The 18,699-nt window shown below is 41.1% G+C and overlaps 1 protein-coding gene across 1 annotated transcript in view; it reads left to right on the top strand.

Annotated features, from left to right (window-relative positions):
• ghra (growth hormone receptor a) overlaps window positions 1-18,699 on the top strand; it is a 31,836-nt gene continuing 13,137 nt past the window's right edge. The window contains exons 1-2 of the mRNA XM_079571797.1: window positions 1-138; window positions 9,173-9,279. Coding sequence (XP_079427923.1) covers window positions 9,177-9,279 — 103 coding nt within the window. The 5' untranslated portion in view covers window positions 1-138; window positions 9,173-9,176. The remainder of the gene's footprint in view (window positions 139-9,172; window positions 9,280-18,699) is intronic.

The following is an 18,699-nucleotide window of genomic DNA, read 5'->3' as shown; positions in this document are numbered from 1 at the left end:
TGCATTTGGGCCACGCAGAAGTGAAGACGCTGGACTTTTTCTGTGTCTGCTGGTGGAGCTCGCGCAGCCCATCGGAGGAGCATGTTCTGAGAAGAGTCCGCGCTGTTCCTGCACTTTTCAACTCCGTCGTTCGCTAAGGTAAGCATGTATCGCACAGCCTTTAGTGCTTCTGACTGTGTTTCACAGCCAAAAGCCCGCTATGAACCACTTTTACGCAGTTGCAGCGCGAGAAAGTTCCTCAACTTACTTACGGGGTATTTTAGCAGCAGCCTCCTTGCTCAATCATTTGTTTATGGACGTGGAGACATTTCATATTTTTTACAACGTGAGCATGGATGAATATTTTAAACTCGTAGTATTTTACTATGTAAAGTTGGGGTGTGTACGTTGCCGCAGTGGATTTTTAAGGATGTCTTGCCCATTTACCTGATCAGTTGTATCTGCATTTGGTGTAGGCATTTTCTTCTAACAGCATGCTTTTAAACGTGTGTATGAACATGTATTTAAAGACAGTAGCTTTGCCAAACTACACAAAAGGTATTTCAACGTTTCACTCGTACCATATACAAGCAATGTATTTGGCCTATTGTTAATTAATATTCCATATGTACGCAGGTTAATTAAAGGCACACTGTGTAACATTTAGGATTGTATATTATGTAGAGGTTCTTAATGACCAGATAGACACAGACAAGTTACTTTTCCAGCGGTTGATCAAAGAACGCGTACAGATGAGGACCATACCGATTTAAATCTCATATTTGGTCGCCTTTAGTCAACATCTCGATGGAGACAAGCTGGAGACGTCCCCGCTCCCAGTAAAGTTTACAGTCAGGTCTGAGGAGAGATGAGACACATTGGGTATTTTTCCAACGATAAAAAAACATCAGTAATGGAATAAGTGATTTTATTTTACTGGATTTTTGGGGTGAAATGTGACCACGCGTTGCTTTTGAAAGTAGTGTCTGAGGTATTCATACTGCTCTGTTCACATCAGTCATGCATGGGGGTTTGATTTGGATCTGTCAGAGACCTTGACAGCTATTCTCATAAATGGCAAGCGTTGATGATTTTAAATGGTATCTGAATGTGCTGAATGAGTTTTGGGTAAAGTGTGTATTTTTACCCCTTGAATGGACCCATGAATCCATTATAAACACCATTTGCAGACTTGCTACGGTCTTTTGCATTACCGACATCAGATTGTTTTCCATTGCATAGCGCGATGCTGGATAAACCATAAACTATAGCTCATAGCTCATTTCAACCAGTTCCTGGGGAAATGGGGCATTGCACTTTGAGACAAAACGCGGCATGTCTGTATTCAAATCCTCATTCTATTAGTTTGTGGAAATGCTCACCAACAATGTCAATAAAAACTATTCTGATTCTCGTCTGATTCTCATCCTCCACGGGAGTGCATGTGAGACTCTCTGGTTGGTCCTAGAGCAAGCAGGGAGAGTGGAGGCAGCACTGCCAGAGGCCAGGATTACTTGTGGAGCAGGGAGGATCAGAGCTGCAGAGGAGACTTCATTGTAGGTGGTTTGAGGAGGTGAGCTACTTACCAAAGAAGACATTATAAGGGTGGAAGCAACAGGATGTCACTTGCACCTTAGAATCAAAGCTTTTGCGGAGTGAGAGATCTTCAGTTTGGTCTTGAAGAGAGCTGTTTAAAATGGAGGTGTATTGAAAAAGGTGTATAGGCTGACATGAAGGGGCCTAATTTCCATTTATTTGTTTTTTATTACAGTATATCGGTTACCTTCCCCAGCAACATAAGTTCCTCATTTGTAGTTCCTAAATTCAGGTACAACATATTACTGTATTATAAGTGTTTCCAGAACATATCACAGTACATCCTCATGAAATATTTGAACTTTCAAGTACCACCAGGATTTGATCAAATCAAGACTATAATGGGCCTGAAAGTAGAACTAAATTCGACTTAATAGTGCATTTCTAAAATGGGTGTAATCCAGGGTAGGGCTGCAACTAGCGATTATTTTGGTAATCGATTAATCTACCGATTATTTTTTACGTTTAATCGATTAATCGCTTGGCTGTGAAAGGTGCATGGAAATGGTATTTTTTCAGTTTTATCACATAGGGCTAAAGTGGCGCTGCTTGAGGACATGTTGATGGAGTAAACTTAAAGTAAACGTTTGTAGGGGGCTCTTTGTGCTAATTCTGCTTTGTGATTGGACAAGACACAGACATGTTTATGAAATTTAAAATGTAAAAGTAGGTTTTCATCCGAAATACATAATTGTTATGTCTTTTTTGCTCTATTTTATTCTGTGTTTAGTAGAAAACGATTAATCGATTACTGAAATAGTTGACAACTATTTTAGTAATCGATTAGTTGTGGATTAATCGATTAGTTGTTTCAGTCCTAATCCAGGGCCACATATTGAAGTGTATACAGTATCGAGAGACGCAAATCGGTGGTCAATGCTGTCGAACGCCTGGTGAGACCAGAATGATATCCCTATGTATTTTTTTATACTGAGAGATTTCAGTCTGGGACCCACGCTATCATTGAAGGCGTTAGAGAACTCAAACGAGCCCGTGCAATCATTTGTTTATTTGCGGTCACGTGTTGTTCATGGGCAGCGTCACTCATGGGATGCGGAAGTTCCTTCAATAACAATCTACGGATGGCAAACAGGAGAGTTTTTAATCCAATTGGCGATACATGACCAAAAATACATCGACAGTAGATGTACTAGCTAATAACACCACATCAACGGCAGACTTCGCTGATTGGTTTCCTCTGCTTCCTGTTTGCTTGCGTATGCACCGCTGTGGAAATGTAGTTGATGCCCGGTCACCAGGCCCGCCTTCATGTACCCATAGGCCCCGGGGCTTAAACAGAATTGTAGGCCCCCACCCCTCTCAGCACATACCCTAACCCTAACCCTAAATCCCACAAAAACCCTAACCCTGCTACTCCTACATGTATCCCTCTGGGCCAGGTAGGGCGGGCCGACTCCAGGTACACACACAGGAGCTTAGTACAGTCATTGCATACAGTTAGTCATGCCGCAAAGTGAAGTGATTGACATGAAAATCAACAAATCACCTTCCCCCCCTAATTCTGATAGGCCCTTGACTATGGTAGGCCCCTGGGCTCCAGCCCTTAGCCCATTGGTTAAGGTGGCTCTGCCGGTCACCAGACTCAATCGCTCGTACAGCGGTGTGTCTGGTTTCCAGGCAAGTCAAACATTAAAATGGGTACCTTTTTAGAAGCGTGTTAAACCATTCCCCACACCTGTATTTAGTCTTCCAACCATAATACTACCTTCGTCTCACAATAATTTGTTACTTTGTGCAGTTATATTTGTGTAGAGAAAAAACACTTTCTAGCCATGTTAGCCAATTCAACAAGAGGCCCGAGTGCACCTGTATATTAATTTTCTGATAATGTAAATGAATTTCCGTGGCATAACCCAGTGGAAATATGGACAGATCTATTCCATATAAGCCAGTGCGTTCGGAAAGTAGCAAATCAGACATAACGATCCTTGCTTGGAGACGTTTTGTGCCGTCGTCAGTCACATTGGGCCTGGTTCCACTCCTCGTCCTCATTTGCCAGAGCACAAACCCTTAGCACTGAGGCCGGAGCCGCGTCTGCAGATGTGAGTGTGTGTTGATCTGTTTCCAGCGGAGGCTCTCCTCATGCCAGTATGCTGACTCGGACTTTTCCACTCTCTCTCTCTCTCTCTCTCTCTCTCTCTCTCTCTCTCTCTCTCTCTCTCTCTCTTATGAAATAGGAGCTGGAGACATTAGACACATCCAGTAGCCAGGTCTGAATGCCTGAGAGAACACAGGGGCACACGTGAAAATGTAGTCCGCCTCTGTCCAGCTTGACCCGCACGCTCTGGACACAAGACACATACATTGGTCAAAGCTAAAATCACATGCAAAATACGTTAGTAAATTACACACAGACGGGGGTGAAATGCATGATGTCAAGCAATAAAACTGGTTACAAAAGGTAGTAGGTAGGTAGTTTTCAGACAGTTAAAGGAATAGGCCACCGTTTTTACATACTGTGATATGCTCTTACCTCACTTTAGACGTGTTAATATATCCCCGTCTGGTCTTTGTCTGTGCGCTCTGCCAGGCAAACGGAGCACATACGCAGCCTCTCCCACACGTCACATAGCTCCAAAAAAGCTCACGATAGAAGCTACCAAGCTCTTCCACGTGTTCCCTATTTAAATAAAGTTACGTGAAGTGTTTTCATGCGAAGTATATTTACACAGAAATGTAAAATGTCGATTTTATAAGCAAATAAAAAGGGGGACTATATTGTGAGGCGTAATGATACGAGGAGCAAAACGTCCGCGCAGTAACTCCTAAAGACTTCCCCCCGCTCACTTCCGTCAATAACCTTTAGGAGTTAGTGCGCGGACGTTTTACTCCTCGTATCATTACGCCTCACAATATAGTCCCCCTTTTTATCTGCTTATAAAATCGACACGTTACATTTCTGTGTAAATATACTTCGCATGAAAACACTTCACGTAACTTTATTTAAATAGGGAACACGTGGAAGAGCTTGGTAACTTCTATCGTGAGCTTTTTTGGAGCTATGTGACATGTGGGAGAGGCTGCGTATGTGCTCCGTTTGCCTGGCAGAGCGCACGGACAAAGACCAGACGGGGATATATTAACACGTCTAAAGTGAGGTAAGAGCATATCACAGTATGTAAAAACGGTGGCCTATTCCTTTAATTACTGAGGGTTCAGAGAGTTGTGTGTATATAATATCAGTTATTCTTGAGCCTTGAAATGAATAAAAACAGAAATTATAATAACACAACCAAACACCCACCACCGACACTGTAGCACCTTGAGAAGCTTGTCAACTGAGGAGTGTAAAGTGCAACTGAGGAGTGTAAGGCATTATATTATTACTATTATGTCCAAACTGGTTAAAATGAGGTTTGAGACCGCTGTGCAAGAAATAGAGTTTAAATAAATAGAATATAATAGAAATAGAGGTATACCTGTATTGTAAACCCAGACATTTGTGGGGGGAAGAAACACTGTGCATCTATTTATGAATAATTTGTGCCAATTTCATTAACTCAGAGGCTTGTTTTTTAGCATTCATGTGAAAGTGACCCTGAAAAGTGACCCTGTAAGTTGTGAAACGTGCCTGTAGGTCGCATTCATGTTTTAGAATGTGATGATGTCATGATGTCAGGTGGAGGGCAGGGGCCAATACAACTCTAAGGGAGAAATACAGTGTGTGTAAGAAATCTCCAAAAGGAAAATTGGCAAATGTTTTTCCTCATCAGTATTTAACAGTATTTAACAAAAGTCCTTTCTTTTGGACAACATCACGCTCATGTTTTTGAATACTGTAGCCATGAACGCCTTTCAGAGAAAATAATTGGACATAAAAAAGACAATAAACTTTGATACAGTTTTAGTTTCATGTGGATTCTTCCAGTAATGACTGAGATATTTGCCAAAGATGAAGACAAAAAAAGAATCTGCAGTTAGGTTGCCCTCCAGCTCAATTATATAAACTACGGGCTCTTTAGAATATCGTGATGTCACCTGAACGCAACCTATTCCCTGTGAAGATGCTACAACAATGTTCGGAAAGTTAGGGATCAGTGTTTTTCTCTTTCATTATTTGGAATAAAAAAAATCAGGTAGGCCTCTTTATCTCCATAATACAATAAAAACTAATTTAAACATATGATGAAGTAGATAAATGAGTTTGTGGGATAAGAAAAAGTACCAATATGCGCACGTTTAACTCATGGACTGCCAGCCATTTTCAAATCTGAGAGCTCCCCACTGCCAGAGGTTCTTCAGGATTTTGACTGTTTTTTCAAGACTCACAGAACATTTAAGTCAACACGAAACCCATCAAAAGAAAGATTAGACTCTCTTCTTTCATCTAAAGTAAAAGTTTGTTTGTACCTCTTTCCATTCTTTGGTAATTGTCCGTAGAAAATAGGTGAATTCACCCAAAATGCTGTTTTCTAACCAAAAAGCTGAGAAAACAAAAGAGCAATGCTGCCAGCATTAGGCAGCACAACTAAGATTTTAACACCAGACATGCTCAAGGCTTTGCTGCAGCTGTTCCCATTGAAAAACTCAGTCAATGAGTTAAAAGATATAAGGTACGCAAAAAGAGACGTGGTAGATTTGGTGAAACTAGACCAAAACTTTCTTTGAGTGTTTATCACTTATAGCCTATTCACCAAGGGAAAATGTTTGCCGCTTAAATCTGATACACAGTAGATTGATTTGTGTAAAATGTCCAATGTTCCTTTGCACCAACAAGTCAACACTGTTGGTTTCTGTAGGCGGCCTAAAAACGGGTTTGTGTCCTTGTAGTAACGATTTCCTCTAGACATCGGCAGTCATATGTAAACTAATAGGAGTGAAGGGGTGGACACAATTCATGGCGGGACCCACACAAACTTCTGGAATCAGGTGAATAGCACTTATTAATGTTCACTGTGATTGGTTAAATCCGTCTGCCGCTCAGAGCATGACGAGACTGATCAATGTGGAAGGAAAAGTTTTATTCTTATGGTAATTGTCGTCGATGGAAAGCAGAGTGAGGGGTCTCCTCGCCCTGTGAGTTTCTTCTTGCTTGTATTTCTACACCTTGACACCTTCACCCTTTCCTCACTCCCAAACCTTCACCCTTCTGCTCCTGTCAGCTCTCTTCGAACAAACATACGTGACAAATAGAGATTTAAGAAAACTCAGAAAACGCATGGCGCTGACAGTGGTGTGGAACGCGAGTATGTGAGGTCGCCTACGAGATGTGCTCAGGTTGCCTGTGTGAGTGTGCGCACGACCATGTGGGGCAGAGGTAGTGGGAGGAAGGTTGACTATCAGGGCCTTAAAATGTTTACCAAAGGACCCCAGGAGGCCCGCACTGCAACTCCCTCAATTCCTATTGGCTGGAGCTGATATCCCGGGAGTCTGCTTGTTTGTAATTGGCCGAGTCAGGGACAACGTGCGAAGGGAAGATGAAAAACCCTGGTCTGCACATGCTTTTTCACAAAGGGAGGGTAATGTTGGGTTTAACACCAGGGCACATACTCTTAGAAGAGGGGTTGCATGTCTTAAATAATCTTTAGTATTTTTTAAATAACTTAGGCTACAAACAAAGTGAATCTCAATCCGAATGGTTGCAAGTAGCAAATTGGACAGGCTGCTTTTACAATATACTTTAAAACATCCCTCCTCCATGCAGTCTTTTGTACAGAACCGGCTTATCCTGTAGTTTAGTCCTCTACAAACATGTTCTGAAATGCCTGCGATTCCTTCTGTTTGCCTCGCAGTTCATATTTCCACCCTTCTCACAAATACGAATGCTCCTGGACATGTTTGGAATACGCATGGTGAACAGCTAAACTAATACAACAATCACATTCAGATAACTTTATTCATCCCACATGGGGCAATTCCTTCAGAGCAGAAAAAAAAACATACAATATGCAAACAGCCACTCAAACCGCATACATACAAACAAGCATGCACTACGTTTGCTTTTCCCAACCTGGGGCACAGAGAGGTAGGTGCGCGAGGTCACTGGTCTAAACTGATGTGTTTTTTTTGTCGTTGTTTGCAAAGAATCTTGTACTACCTAAACAACTGGAGATTTTTGAGTTGGCTGTAACTGTGCTGCCCTGCTAGAGTTCAGCATCCCTGCAATGAATCCCTCTGTGTAAAGTGGCCTTAAACGCCCTCACACACACACACACACACACACACACACACACACACACACACACACACACACACACACACACAACACTGGCACATATAGGACCTTCTACTCAAACTGCAACTATTTTGGCCACACCGCATAAAGCATAAATAAATCCAGAACGCCGTGGTCTCCAAATCTCTCTCAAGACACACATTTTATTCACAGTAACGGCTTGTTTTTTTTCATTAAGTTGCTGCAGCTTAGAAGAAGAGAAACAACAAACAGGCCTGTTGTCACTGAAGCAAGAGAATGAAAGCATTTTGTGAGCGAGTATTTTGCAGTTGATAGATATGTAGTGTGAACAGTATAAAGCAGTGGTTCTCAAAGTGAGGGCCACAAGATAATTTGGATTGAATTAAAAAACAACCAGATTTGAAATGTTTTGCACCTTAGGTTGTTCTAAATGATAATTACATTTTATAGAAGGGGGTCCTGAGTCGTTGGTTGAGTGATTTTGGGGGGTCTAAAAGGTTTGGGAACCCCTGATAACTATTATTTGTACTCTGCTTAATGGGTTTTCAAAACTTGGAGCCATGAAGGGGATCATGGAAATCATCTGCATTGGCTCAAGTATCCTTCGACGACTACTGAACATCTTTGCACATTCAAATTGTGGGCTGTAATGTGATAATAAGCCAACGGAGAGTGGCTTCTAGTTTGCATTCCAGTTTTGGCTTTAGACAACTGGGAAATACTTCTGAATCCCATGTAGGAATTTGGCTTGTGTAGTCCAAAAATACAAACTGTGCCTATCAAGTTTTGTCACTTTAAACCTGCAATTTGGTGCTAATGCCTCAGTTTCTTTAAAAGCCATTCCTAAATCTGATCAGGGTATCTTTTCCCATAATCAAAGCTGGCCTGTTTGAACCTAGCTCTACTGTATTCCAACCTGTGTGGCCATGCGGTCTTTGTGTCGCACAGATGGCTTTGACACATCACAAAACCGTTTGAAGATTTGTATCGGGATTTGTGGTTCAGCCTTAACTCCGCAAATTGCACACCGACTGAGGGAAAAGCCTTGGCCTCACATGGGTTTTGCTGGCTGCCCAAAGTTGTGGAGGCACAGCTGTAAATAGCCAAGGGTGCGGACAACTATATTTAGGGGTTGGACTTGACTGGAAGGACTTGGCCACCAACACCGGCTCATGAACTGTAAAGACTTTGTAAGGTTGCATACAATAATCTTATGGTTCACTACCACAGTATGCTGTTAGTGGTATAGTTTTTTTTATGTTTGGTGGTACGGGACATGCTACTGTCTTATGTCTTTTTGCATTCAGCCAAGGTTATAATCAGGGGACACAGAAAAACAGCGATTCTTTTTTTTTTCTTTTTACTTTAATAACATTGTTTGCACCAAGGGTAACACAGCTGAATCCACTTGTAGTTACATTTTACTTTCTTTTTTTCCAGCATCATGGCGGTTGCATCAAAGTGCAGTCCCCTGCTCTTTGTCTTCTCCATCCTTTTCACTCCACGATGCGCCTTCCTCCTCGACTGGGCCGATACGGCGCAATCAGGTAATGTTTATAACTGATTTAATTCTCTGCAGAAAGGTGAAAAAATGTGCTAGGAGTCGAAGGCTGTGCACATGCTCCTCATCAAATATTAACAAATGTAATGTAGGTTTTGTCTGCGCCGGGCTGTTGACACTCCTTATCAGGGCTTATGTCAGACATGAGTTGCAGGATGCTGTTTGTTCAGATACATGTGGAAAGGTTCACAGTTAAGCAAACACCACGCTTTCCTGGTTTGGCTAGTCTAGTGATCAATAGCCCAGGGTAAATACGTGGTCTTGGGTTTTCTGTCAAAGTCCAGGGACTGTACACCGCTGGATGTTCAGCCAGCTAGTAACAGTCACTGAACTATTTCAAATAATTAGGTGAAAGAATGGTGTGGTCAACAGAAACCAGTCAAGTCATACTCGGGACCTAATTGACAGTTGTGTTTGATCATGTAATATGGTCTAAGTCTCTGAGGTAGTCAGTAGGTATGAAAGGAATTTAATCAAAAAAGCTACAGCACAGGTATCATGATGCTCAGAGTAATCACAAAACTGACTCATTGTCGCTGATGAATTGGCACCTCCTGTAATGAGATGAAACTGGGGCAATAAGAATATCGTTAAAAGTGCATTCATTTCTGTAATTCAACGTAAACTGCGAAACTAATATATGATAGACTCATTACATGCAAAGTGAGATATGTATACCCTTTATTTGTTATCATCGTGATTGTTATATTACATAGCTTGTAAAAATCCCAAAATAAAAATCTCAGAAAATTAGAATATTTTGAAAATAGACTGTCAACCATTATTTATAACTTGGTTTGGGGCCGCAGGTGAAGCCAGTGTTGAGTTTGAGGAAACATCCATAAATAAAAGCACCTTTTCTATTTGTGACATGCAGGATTTGCCTGGTTTATGACAACTATTACATAATCATTTAATACAACTTTAACAGGCAAAAAAAGCCAACGTTTTTAAAATGATGTTGCTATAATCTCACTGTTTCAGTTTCACTTGCTTTAAAACCTGCACCACAATACAGGAATCATCATGCTCTCTGACATGTCCTCTGGGCACATTTCCATGATATTGCTACATAATGTTCCCTTTATATCACATGGACATGTCTGCACGTGTTTACGCCTCACATGCAAGTGATAAACTAGATCATTAGGCAGCAAAGCAGACAGTCGAATTTATGTTATCTTAAAAAAAAAGTCATGCATATCTTCAATTCGACCTCTTTGGTCCACCTACTCAAAAACAATATAAGGGGTCACCAAACAAAATAACGTTATTTTGTTCATCATGTAAGTAGATTTGATTGCAAGACAGTTTTATGTCTTTTATGACCCAATTTCATGTTCCAGTCAGCATTACATTTGTGTAGCTGACTGATTGATTTAACACTTCAAGTTCAAAATGAAGAAGAAGAAGAAGACATTAATAAAGTCATGACAAAGTGTTATTCATTCAGAGCCGGTGCTGGCCTTTCTGGGGCCCTAAGCAAAAATCCACTCGGGGGCCCTACAGTATGCGTACCAAGGCTATTTGACGAAGAGCGAACCCATTTACAGTCAAAAACAGTTACACTGTGCAGTAGTACAGGGCAGAAATGGAACATAATGACCTCAATTTGGGCCCCGGCCCTCTGTGTCAGAATCACTTACCACTGTCAGACTGGGATTCTGTTTTCCCCCCACTTTTTAAAACGGTAATGGTCACATTCCACATTCCTCTGGTCCCTGACCCACATTTTGGGAACCACTCATTTAAAACCAACTGAAACCTGCACCTGACTGGTTATTTCTATCTTACCACTGAGAATTAGCCTGACAGTAATTCTTTTTAGACCGTGCACATTTAGAGAACTAGCTGTTATTGAAAGTAACTGCGCCCATGTGAACTGTGTGGATTCAACTCCCCTTTGATCAAATACAACGGCATTACTCTATTCACCGAACTCCTGTCCTGATACTCTGCTAGCACCGGGACACACACAGCCAAGTGAGGACGTGAGAAGCACTGGCGCCTTGGGAGTGACAGTGGGAAGGCGGTAACAACGCGTTGATTAATCAGAGAATCAAAACCGTTTGCTTGGTCTGCATATGGGAAAAACCGGCTCCGAATTCATTAAAAGCTCCCATAGTGCCAATCAAAATACCTCTGTGTGCCAACAGTGTCATCCATCCCATTCTAGGCCTACCTCTGCATTATAATGCACTGCTACCTCCAGATTTTAAGTGTGTGTGTTTCTTTTTTTTTTTTACAAGTTAAAGGGACTATAGGGAGTTTAAAAATGTGTATGTATTTTCCTCCCCCTACATGTTCCAGCCATGTCCTAATGTGTAGAATGAGCCCAGACCTGTTCACCACAACTGCCTCTTAAATCCTGCCCTGTCACTCAAAAAGGTGTCACTTCGGGTCCGAATTGCCGTCATGCACGAGCTTGATGTAGAAGGTGCAGTTACACAAATGGCCTGAGGTGGCAGTAGTGAGTATAAAATGGCGAACTTGCATCCAGCCCCTTTAAACAAAAATGAAGTAAAAGAAAGAAAGAAAAAGAAAAAGTCTTTTGTTCCAGTCTTCTTTTTCTTCCTGAAATATTTTGTTTGCAGAGTGAACCCATTATCCGTCTTTTTAGATTCACTTTGTAGATTCACGTCTCAGAGATAATCCTGCTCGCTGATGATAAACGTGTAAGGTCAAGCTATTAGACAGGTGCATCTCCTTGTCCAGTCAATACAAATTCTGGCCCCGTGTTCATACTTTCTCCTCAACATTCTCAACAACCGTTAAACTGTCTGTAAACACGAAGCTGTCTCTGATAGCGTGAGCAAACACACGCAGCTTGTGCCTTTCTCAAGCTGCTTGGACAGACATGCGTTTAGACAGAGCGAGAGACCCATTTCATCAACCGAGAAACATGTTTGTGTAAGCTCTCAGTTGCTCAGTTTTCCATTGTAGAGAAATGTTCCAAAACCATCACCTATACTGGGTACTTTTATTGTCGTGGACATTTTGCCTCTTACCTTCAGCAGCACTGAGCTGAACAGTGTTGTTTAAGCTCCATAGGCGAAACATTGGCTCTGGCTTAAGAACTTTTGCTACAGCACAAAAAAAATCATAGATATGCCTTTAGCTATATCTGAGTATGACCTTACATATTACTAGAGTACTTATGTTCAGAGATCAGTGGTTCTCAACCTGGGGGTCGGGACCCCCAAGGGGGTCGTGAGACAAATTTGGGGGGTCGCCAGATCATTTAGATATATAATCTAATGTTTTATTGTAGCATGTGTTTGCTATTTTACCAGAGTGCCATTATTTGTCTGTATAGTTTGATGAATTGTATTTCAGCCATTTGTTTTTTTTCTTTGGTTTTTAGGAATTATGTTGGCTAATGTTCCTTTTAGGCGGGGGGTCACGAATCCCTTTACCTGTTATAATGGGGGTCGCGGCTCCAAAAGAACCACTGCTGTAGATACAGACGGCATCTCGTCAAAGAAGGGGGCATGGCCTTTCAGAGGGAGAAAATAGAATTTTTTGGGAAACACCATTTTTCATCCTTTTTAGCCATTTTCTAGTGAAATATGAACTTATTTATCACATACAAATAAAGTCCAGTGTAAATCGGGTCTATATGGATATTTTCTTACAGCAGATTGTTCAGTAGAAGTGAAAAAAACGGCAGTCATAGCAAGCGCTAGCTAGCGTTAGCATTAGCACGATGCTAACATGTAGCATCATGTTAGCATTCTCTGTTTTTTGTATGTATTTATGGGCTGTTGAACCACTTTGCTCCTCTCCATGTCTTTGTATTTTTATTTAGTAGAAAACTATATTCATAATTAAGCGTTTGTTTAAGTAGTTTTTGAATAATTAGAGAAAGTTTAGATTTTTCTCAAAATTGTTTTCCCCCTTAACTGTTTTCAAAAATGATCATATATGGGCCAATCCAGAGATGCCTTCTGTGTTTATAGCTTACCTGACCCTGTTTGAACTGAGTATTCTATCCCCATACAAATGAATAGAGAAGCCAGACCCAATATTAAAATATGGCGAGGTATGACATACTTTTTCATGCCATTTACATAATTTCTATCGTTTCTCCATCATCAACATAATATAAGATGATGTTTAATGGACATTTGGATGCGTATCCGACCCCACATAAAAACGGAATATGTTTTAGCATTTAGCTCAGAGGCCACTTCATTGTATGCTAATTTGTATCTAGTAAAATAGTAAAATCTAAAAAGGTCTGTACATTCATTAATGCTTTATAACTTGGTTTTGACATCACCTAAATGTGGTTAATGGTGTTGACAACAGCTGAAAACTTTCATAATATGTGATGTTTGATAGCTAAATGCTAACGTCTATGAGAAAAATACATTGAACAGGCTAACGAACTCTGAGAACACTCCAGGATAGCTGTCTTGCTAACGCGCTAATTTCTATGGTAAATCCTGCTAAATACTCAGACTACCACTGCTATAACTAACTACATACATCTAAGACCTGAAATGTCACTGCTACATTAATTAAGCTTTAAGTTTTATATGTGTAGCATCACAGGAAAAAGACACAAGATCCACTTGTACGCTTCAGTACAAGTGGATCTTGTGTCTTTTTCCTTCTTTATTTCTTCTTCTTTAGTACACAGTGACCACCGTAAGAGCTAAAAGCAAAACAATTTACAATATAAAGATCCATACACAAATAGTAGAAATACTCCATAAAATGAATCCAAATGTGACCTTTTTTCCCCATTCCAACTGGGAGCTAAAAACCATAACCATAAGGTGCCATGTTCCCTTCCCGCAATGACACTCAGATTTAAACACTTCCTTATTCAGCACACACGATATTACGTCATCAAACAGGAAGTACTTCAAAATGATTAAATTATTATCAAGTCCATTACAATATGACTGAGCAACACTGTCTTTTTACTGGGAAGCTACCACAGTATCATGTTGTCGAATATATGGCTCATCTTCAAAAGTAGTTTCCAATTGGACGACTAAAATCATCTTTCCTGGAATTCAGCGGCTCTACATTTGCAGTATTGGTTTTAGGCTTTTTGTCAACTCAGCCACTCGACAAACCAAGAGAAGACGCTCGGAGATGGTGCTATATATTTAAAGGCTTACCATAGTCGTTACATCCAGTGCAAACCATTTGTCTCTATCTCCTTGGCCTTTTTTTTCCTCCCTAAATGTCTGTTCCTGTGCTCTGGATGATTTGCACCTCGGGCTCAAACATCGATTGTGACCGGTGAGGCTGTGTTCTTAGCCACAGAGTTGGTTACCAGTAGTAACCACGCAGACGTCTGCTCCATGTGCCTTATGCACACAACCAGAGAGTTACAGCTTCATCCAAAATAGATGTCAAAAAAAATAGATGGCAGAGCGGAGCATGACACTTAGTGGTAAAAAAGGTATGAATGAGTCGGACTATTTCAGTGAAGCCCATTAACTGCCAAAATATTATCCACAATTGTATATATATTGTTTTTGTTCATTGTCATTTCTTTAATTTTGTTTTTGATGAAGCACTATGACTGTGAGCTTGATCAGAGTATGTTTGACTGTCATGCCTTACTTGGGTCAAAAAAATTGATTCCTCGATACGAAAGTGGTATCGAAATTACATATTCATTTAAAGGGGCCGGATGCAAGTTCGCCATTTTATACTCACTACTGCCACCTCAGGCCATATGTGTAACTGCACCTTCTATATTAAGCTCCTGCATGACGGCAATTCGGACCCAAAGTGACACCTTTTTGAGTGACAGTGCAGGATTTAGAGGCAGTTGTGGTGAACAGGTCTGAGCTCATTCTACACATTAGGACATGGCCGGAACATGTAGATGGAGGAAAATACATTTGTACAATGTTTGGCACAGACAGCTGGGGTGACCGTATGACATGGCCTAAAAATCGGGCTATGCAAACTCGTTATTCATTGTGACGAATAGGCGCATCTACACAGGGTGAGGCTCAGGCGCTCTTTTAATATTAATAATATTTTCCCTCGTTCTCCGTTTAAATGAACGGGCTTTGTGCTCGACCGGAAGTGTCTGTACAACGGAAGTGCTGAGACAAACCAAAAAGTGGCAAAGTGGGCGGGGCGGAATAAGGTGAATAGTTTGCATTGTAGGTTATATAGCCTGCTTGCTTTAGAATTTGACAATGAATTTTGTAGATGAAAATGCTATTTAACATTTAATCAGAGAGAACAAATTAGATCTTTTATTATATTGATTTTGAAGAACATGGTGAAATTGTGTTACAATAGGCTACAGTGGAGATGGAAAAAGAAACACTTTATAGTATAAGGTCAAAGAGGGAGATTTGTTTATGCTTTGGTATCAAAATCAAAATCAGTATCAAGTATCGTGTTTTTTGTTTGAAATTTTAGTATTTTGCACTATTCCCTGCTGGTATTTTAACTGAATTTTGCACGCTGGTGTGAGGCTGAGTGCGTGTGAAAGGTTGTTCTGGCTGGTAGGTAGTGTGTAGTGTAATTAACGGAGAGAGCAAGAAACTAGATGAGAGCTAGCAACCGTGTGCAAAAGAAGCCGTTTACGTTGTCAGTCACACAACTATGTGCACTTCTTCTCATTTGGACATTAAGCAGCATTTCAAAGCCAAGAATGTGGGATAAAATGGAATTAGGGGAGATTTAACACCATAAATTAGGATCAATAAATCAGTCAAAGCAGAATAAGCTGTTTAAATCATGTGGCTCATTTGTGTCAGACAGACTTCAAAGCTGTGAGCTCTGAGATGAACATGAGATTTGGGTAAAATGAAAATGCTCATCCTGTTTCTGACACAGGCCGTGTTTAGCGACTGGGAGGAAAGGCTTCATGTTGACAAAGAACACAACAATGGCACTTTGATATTGTTTGCCGGCTTTTGTTTTGCGAGTGCTTTATTTTTTGTGTACACTTGTGCACCTATGTGTGAAGCGGCATGCGAATGCCAGGAGTTATTTATATCACCTGTTTACATTCCCGTGTTTGTCTCTGGTTGCGGTCTATCACCTTTCGCTCCCTTTGCTTCAGCCACACTTAGCACTCTCTTAAAGGTTTAAAGACTTCCAACGGCAATACCGAAAAACATTGTGTTCTCTGTTGCCTTTGCTTCAAACGCAGGGAGAGACGTGAACAGTTGGAGAGTGGAGCCTTTGCCAAGACATGTGCTGCGAAATAAAAACGGACCACCAAATAACCTATCACGTTGACCTTGCTTTTAGAGTTTATGCGAATCAACTGATGTGTTTCATTGTCAGTAAATGTAAAAGTCTAACGTCGAGGACCTGTAAATCACAGACATGTAGCAGCTCTTGACATCACTAGACATCTCGGTAATGTCTATGCAATTAAAGGGCCTATATCATGCAAAATTGACTTTTTGGAGCTTTTAACCATGTTGTTTTGCTATTTCCTTCTCAAAAACACCCCCAGAGTGTTTTTTGGCTTCATTCACGCAGTTCTCAGCAATCCTCCTGAATCCTGCTCTCTGAGCAGCTGCTCCGCCCTCTGCTGGTGAACGACTGACGTGCTCAGTTGTGTCGTCACAGCGGAACGGAAGTGCTCGGTGTCTGTAATGTAATGTCTTAATCCTATGCTTACGGCCTGATTTTAATTTGTAAAACAGTTTTTTCATTTCTCTCCGGGATTCAGCGACTATCAGCCAAAACCTTGAACCTTGGCCAGAATCAAAATGGATTAACTTTTATTACCAATGCGAGTCCCATAACGTAAACAGTGATGGACCAGAGCGATGAGTCAATAAAAACGCGTGCTAGCTTGTGTGTTAGCCATTTATGAAGCTCTGTTGCAAATGTCAACTCCTTATAACTGCATTGTGAAGTAATTTCACATTTTGCTGTGTATTTATATTTCTACTACTGCTAAAGTTGCATGAGCGGAGAGAGGGGGCAGAGTTAACTGAATCCAAGCGTTTTGTCTTCCGGGTTATAAAAATACCTCCAGGAAACACTTTATTACAAAAAATTGTGCTCCACAGTGGCAGAGGAACAATATATCATACACATGCCTATACTTTACTGTGGAATGGCTAAAATGGAATAATTACATTTTTCAACAGTTTAAAGCTTTATTGCTGGGTTGCAGGTGACATCACAGCATTCTGAAGGCGTATACTATTATGTAGAGGAAAAATTATTTTGTCTTTGAGGACATTTTTGGTCTTGTACAGAGAGATCATGGACCCAGTCACTGATATTAATGATCATTTTTCTAATCCATACATTTTCTTTTTAGCTACGACTTGTGTAAGTGTAATGCTGTTAATAGGAAAAACTGGCTCCTGCCCCCCGCTGGGTCCAGTGACATCATCATATTCTAGAACCTGCAACCCAGCAATATAAAGGGGGGTGGGGGGATTATTCTGTTTCTGTTTTTTCTCTCATCAAAAACATTCCTGGAGCTGTGTTCTGACCCACTTGCGCACCTTTGAATCTTCTTTGAATCTTCTCCGGTAGCTATTCTTAGCAGCCACAGCTCCAAAAAAGCTCCCCCTGCAGGTCATATGTATCCAGGAATTACTTTCCTCGTCTCTCGATCTCTTAATCCTTAAAGGGGGCCTATTATGCAAAATCGACTTTTTCAAGCTTTACATCATGTTATTAAGTCATTCCCTCATTAAAACCATGCCTGAAGTGTTGCCTTGGCACATTCACGTATTTTCGAGTAATCTGTAGAAACTCTGATGGCAGCCATTTTAGGGATAAAACGCCTGATTCCTTCAGGAAACGCCCTCGACCTCCAGGATACGCCTCCGACCTTTCGTCACCAGCCGAGTAACCAACCACTGCTCCTCAGCAGAACCCCCTCCCTGCAGTGTCTAGCCCTAAGATGTAAACAGAGTCATCATGGAGGATTAGCTTCATGTGTTGTGAACCGGAGCCACAGTAGACTTTTACAAAGACACACATCAGTGTTTCTGTTACCTAAACACCCAGGATTAAAACCGGTGACCGGAACACTTATTTCAGTGTCTGGTTCTGCGCTGGGCCTTGATGATGCACAGAGCCTCCGGAGAAAGCTAATGCTAAGCTAAACCTCGAGTCATCACGTGAAAACGAGAAATATGCACAAATAAAGTCAATAAAACCACCACACACATAAAGAACCGTTTAACAATGATCACACACGGAGCCAGGCTTGTTGATTTGGAAGTTTATTGCTCACATTTCATCTACAATGGGTCATAGCCGAGTGGTTTTCTCCCGGAGCTAACAAGCTAGCCGCGACAAGCTAACGGGAAAATTCACTGAATACAAGCAGATTATGCATTGAAAACGTCACTAAAACAGGCAACAGCTTGAAGCAGCCTTTATGATGATCACACACTGAGCCGGGCTTGTTGATTTCGTAGTTTATTGCTCA

This window comes from Gobius niger (genome assembly GCF_951799975.1).
Source record: "Gobius niger genome assembly, chromosome: 1".
Lineage (NCBI taxonomy): Eukaryota > Metazoa > Chordata > Actinopteri > Gobiiformes > Gobiidae > Gobius > Gobius niger.
Note: the sequence above shows the minus strand (reverse complement) of the source record. Positions and strands in the feature narration are given on the sequence as shown.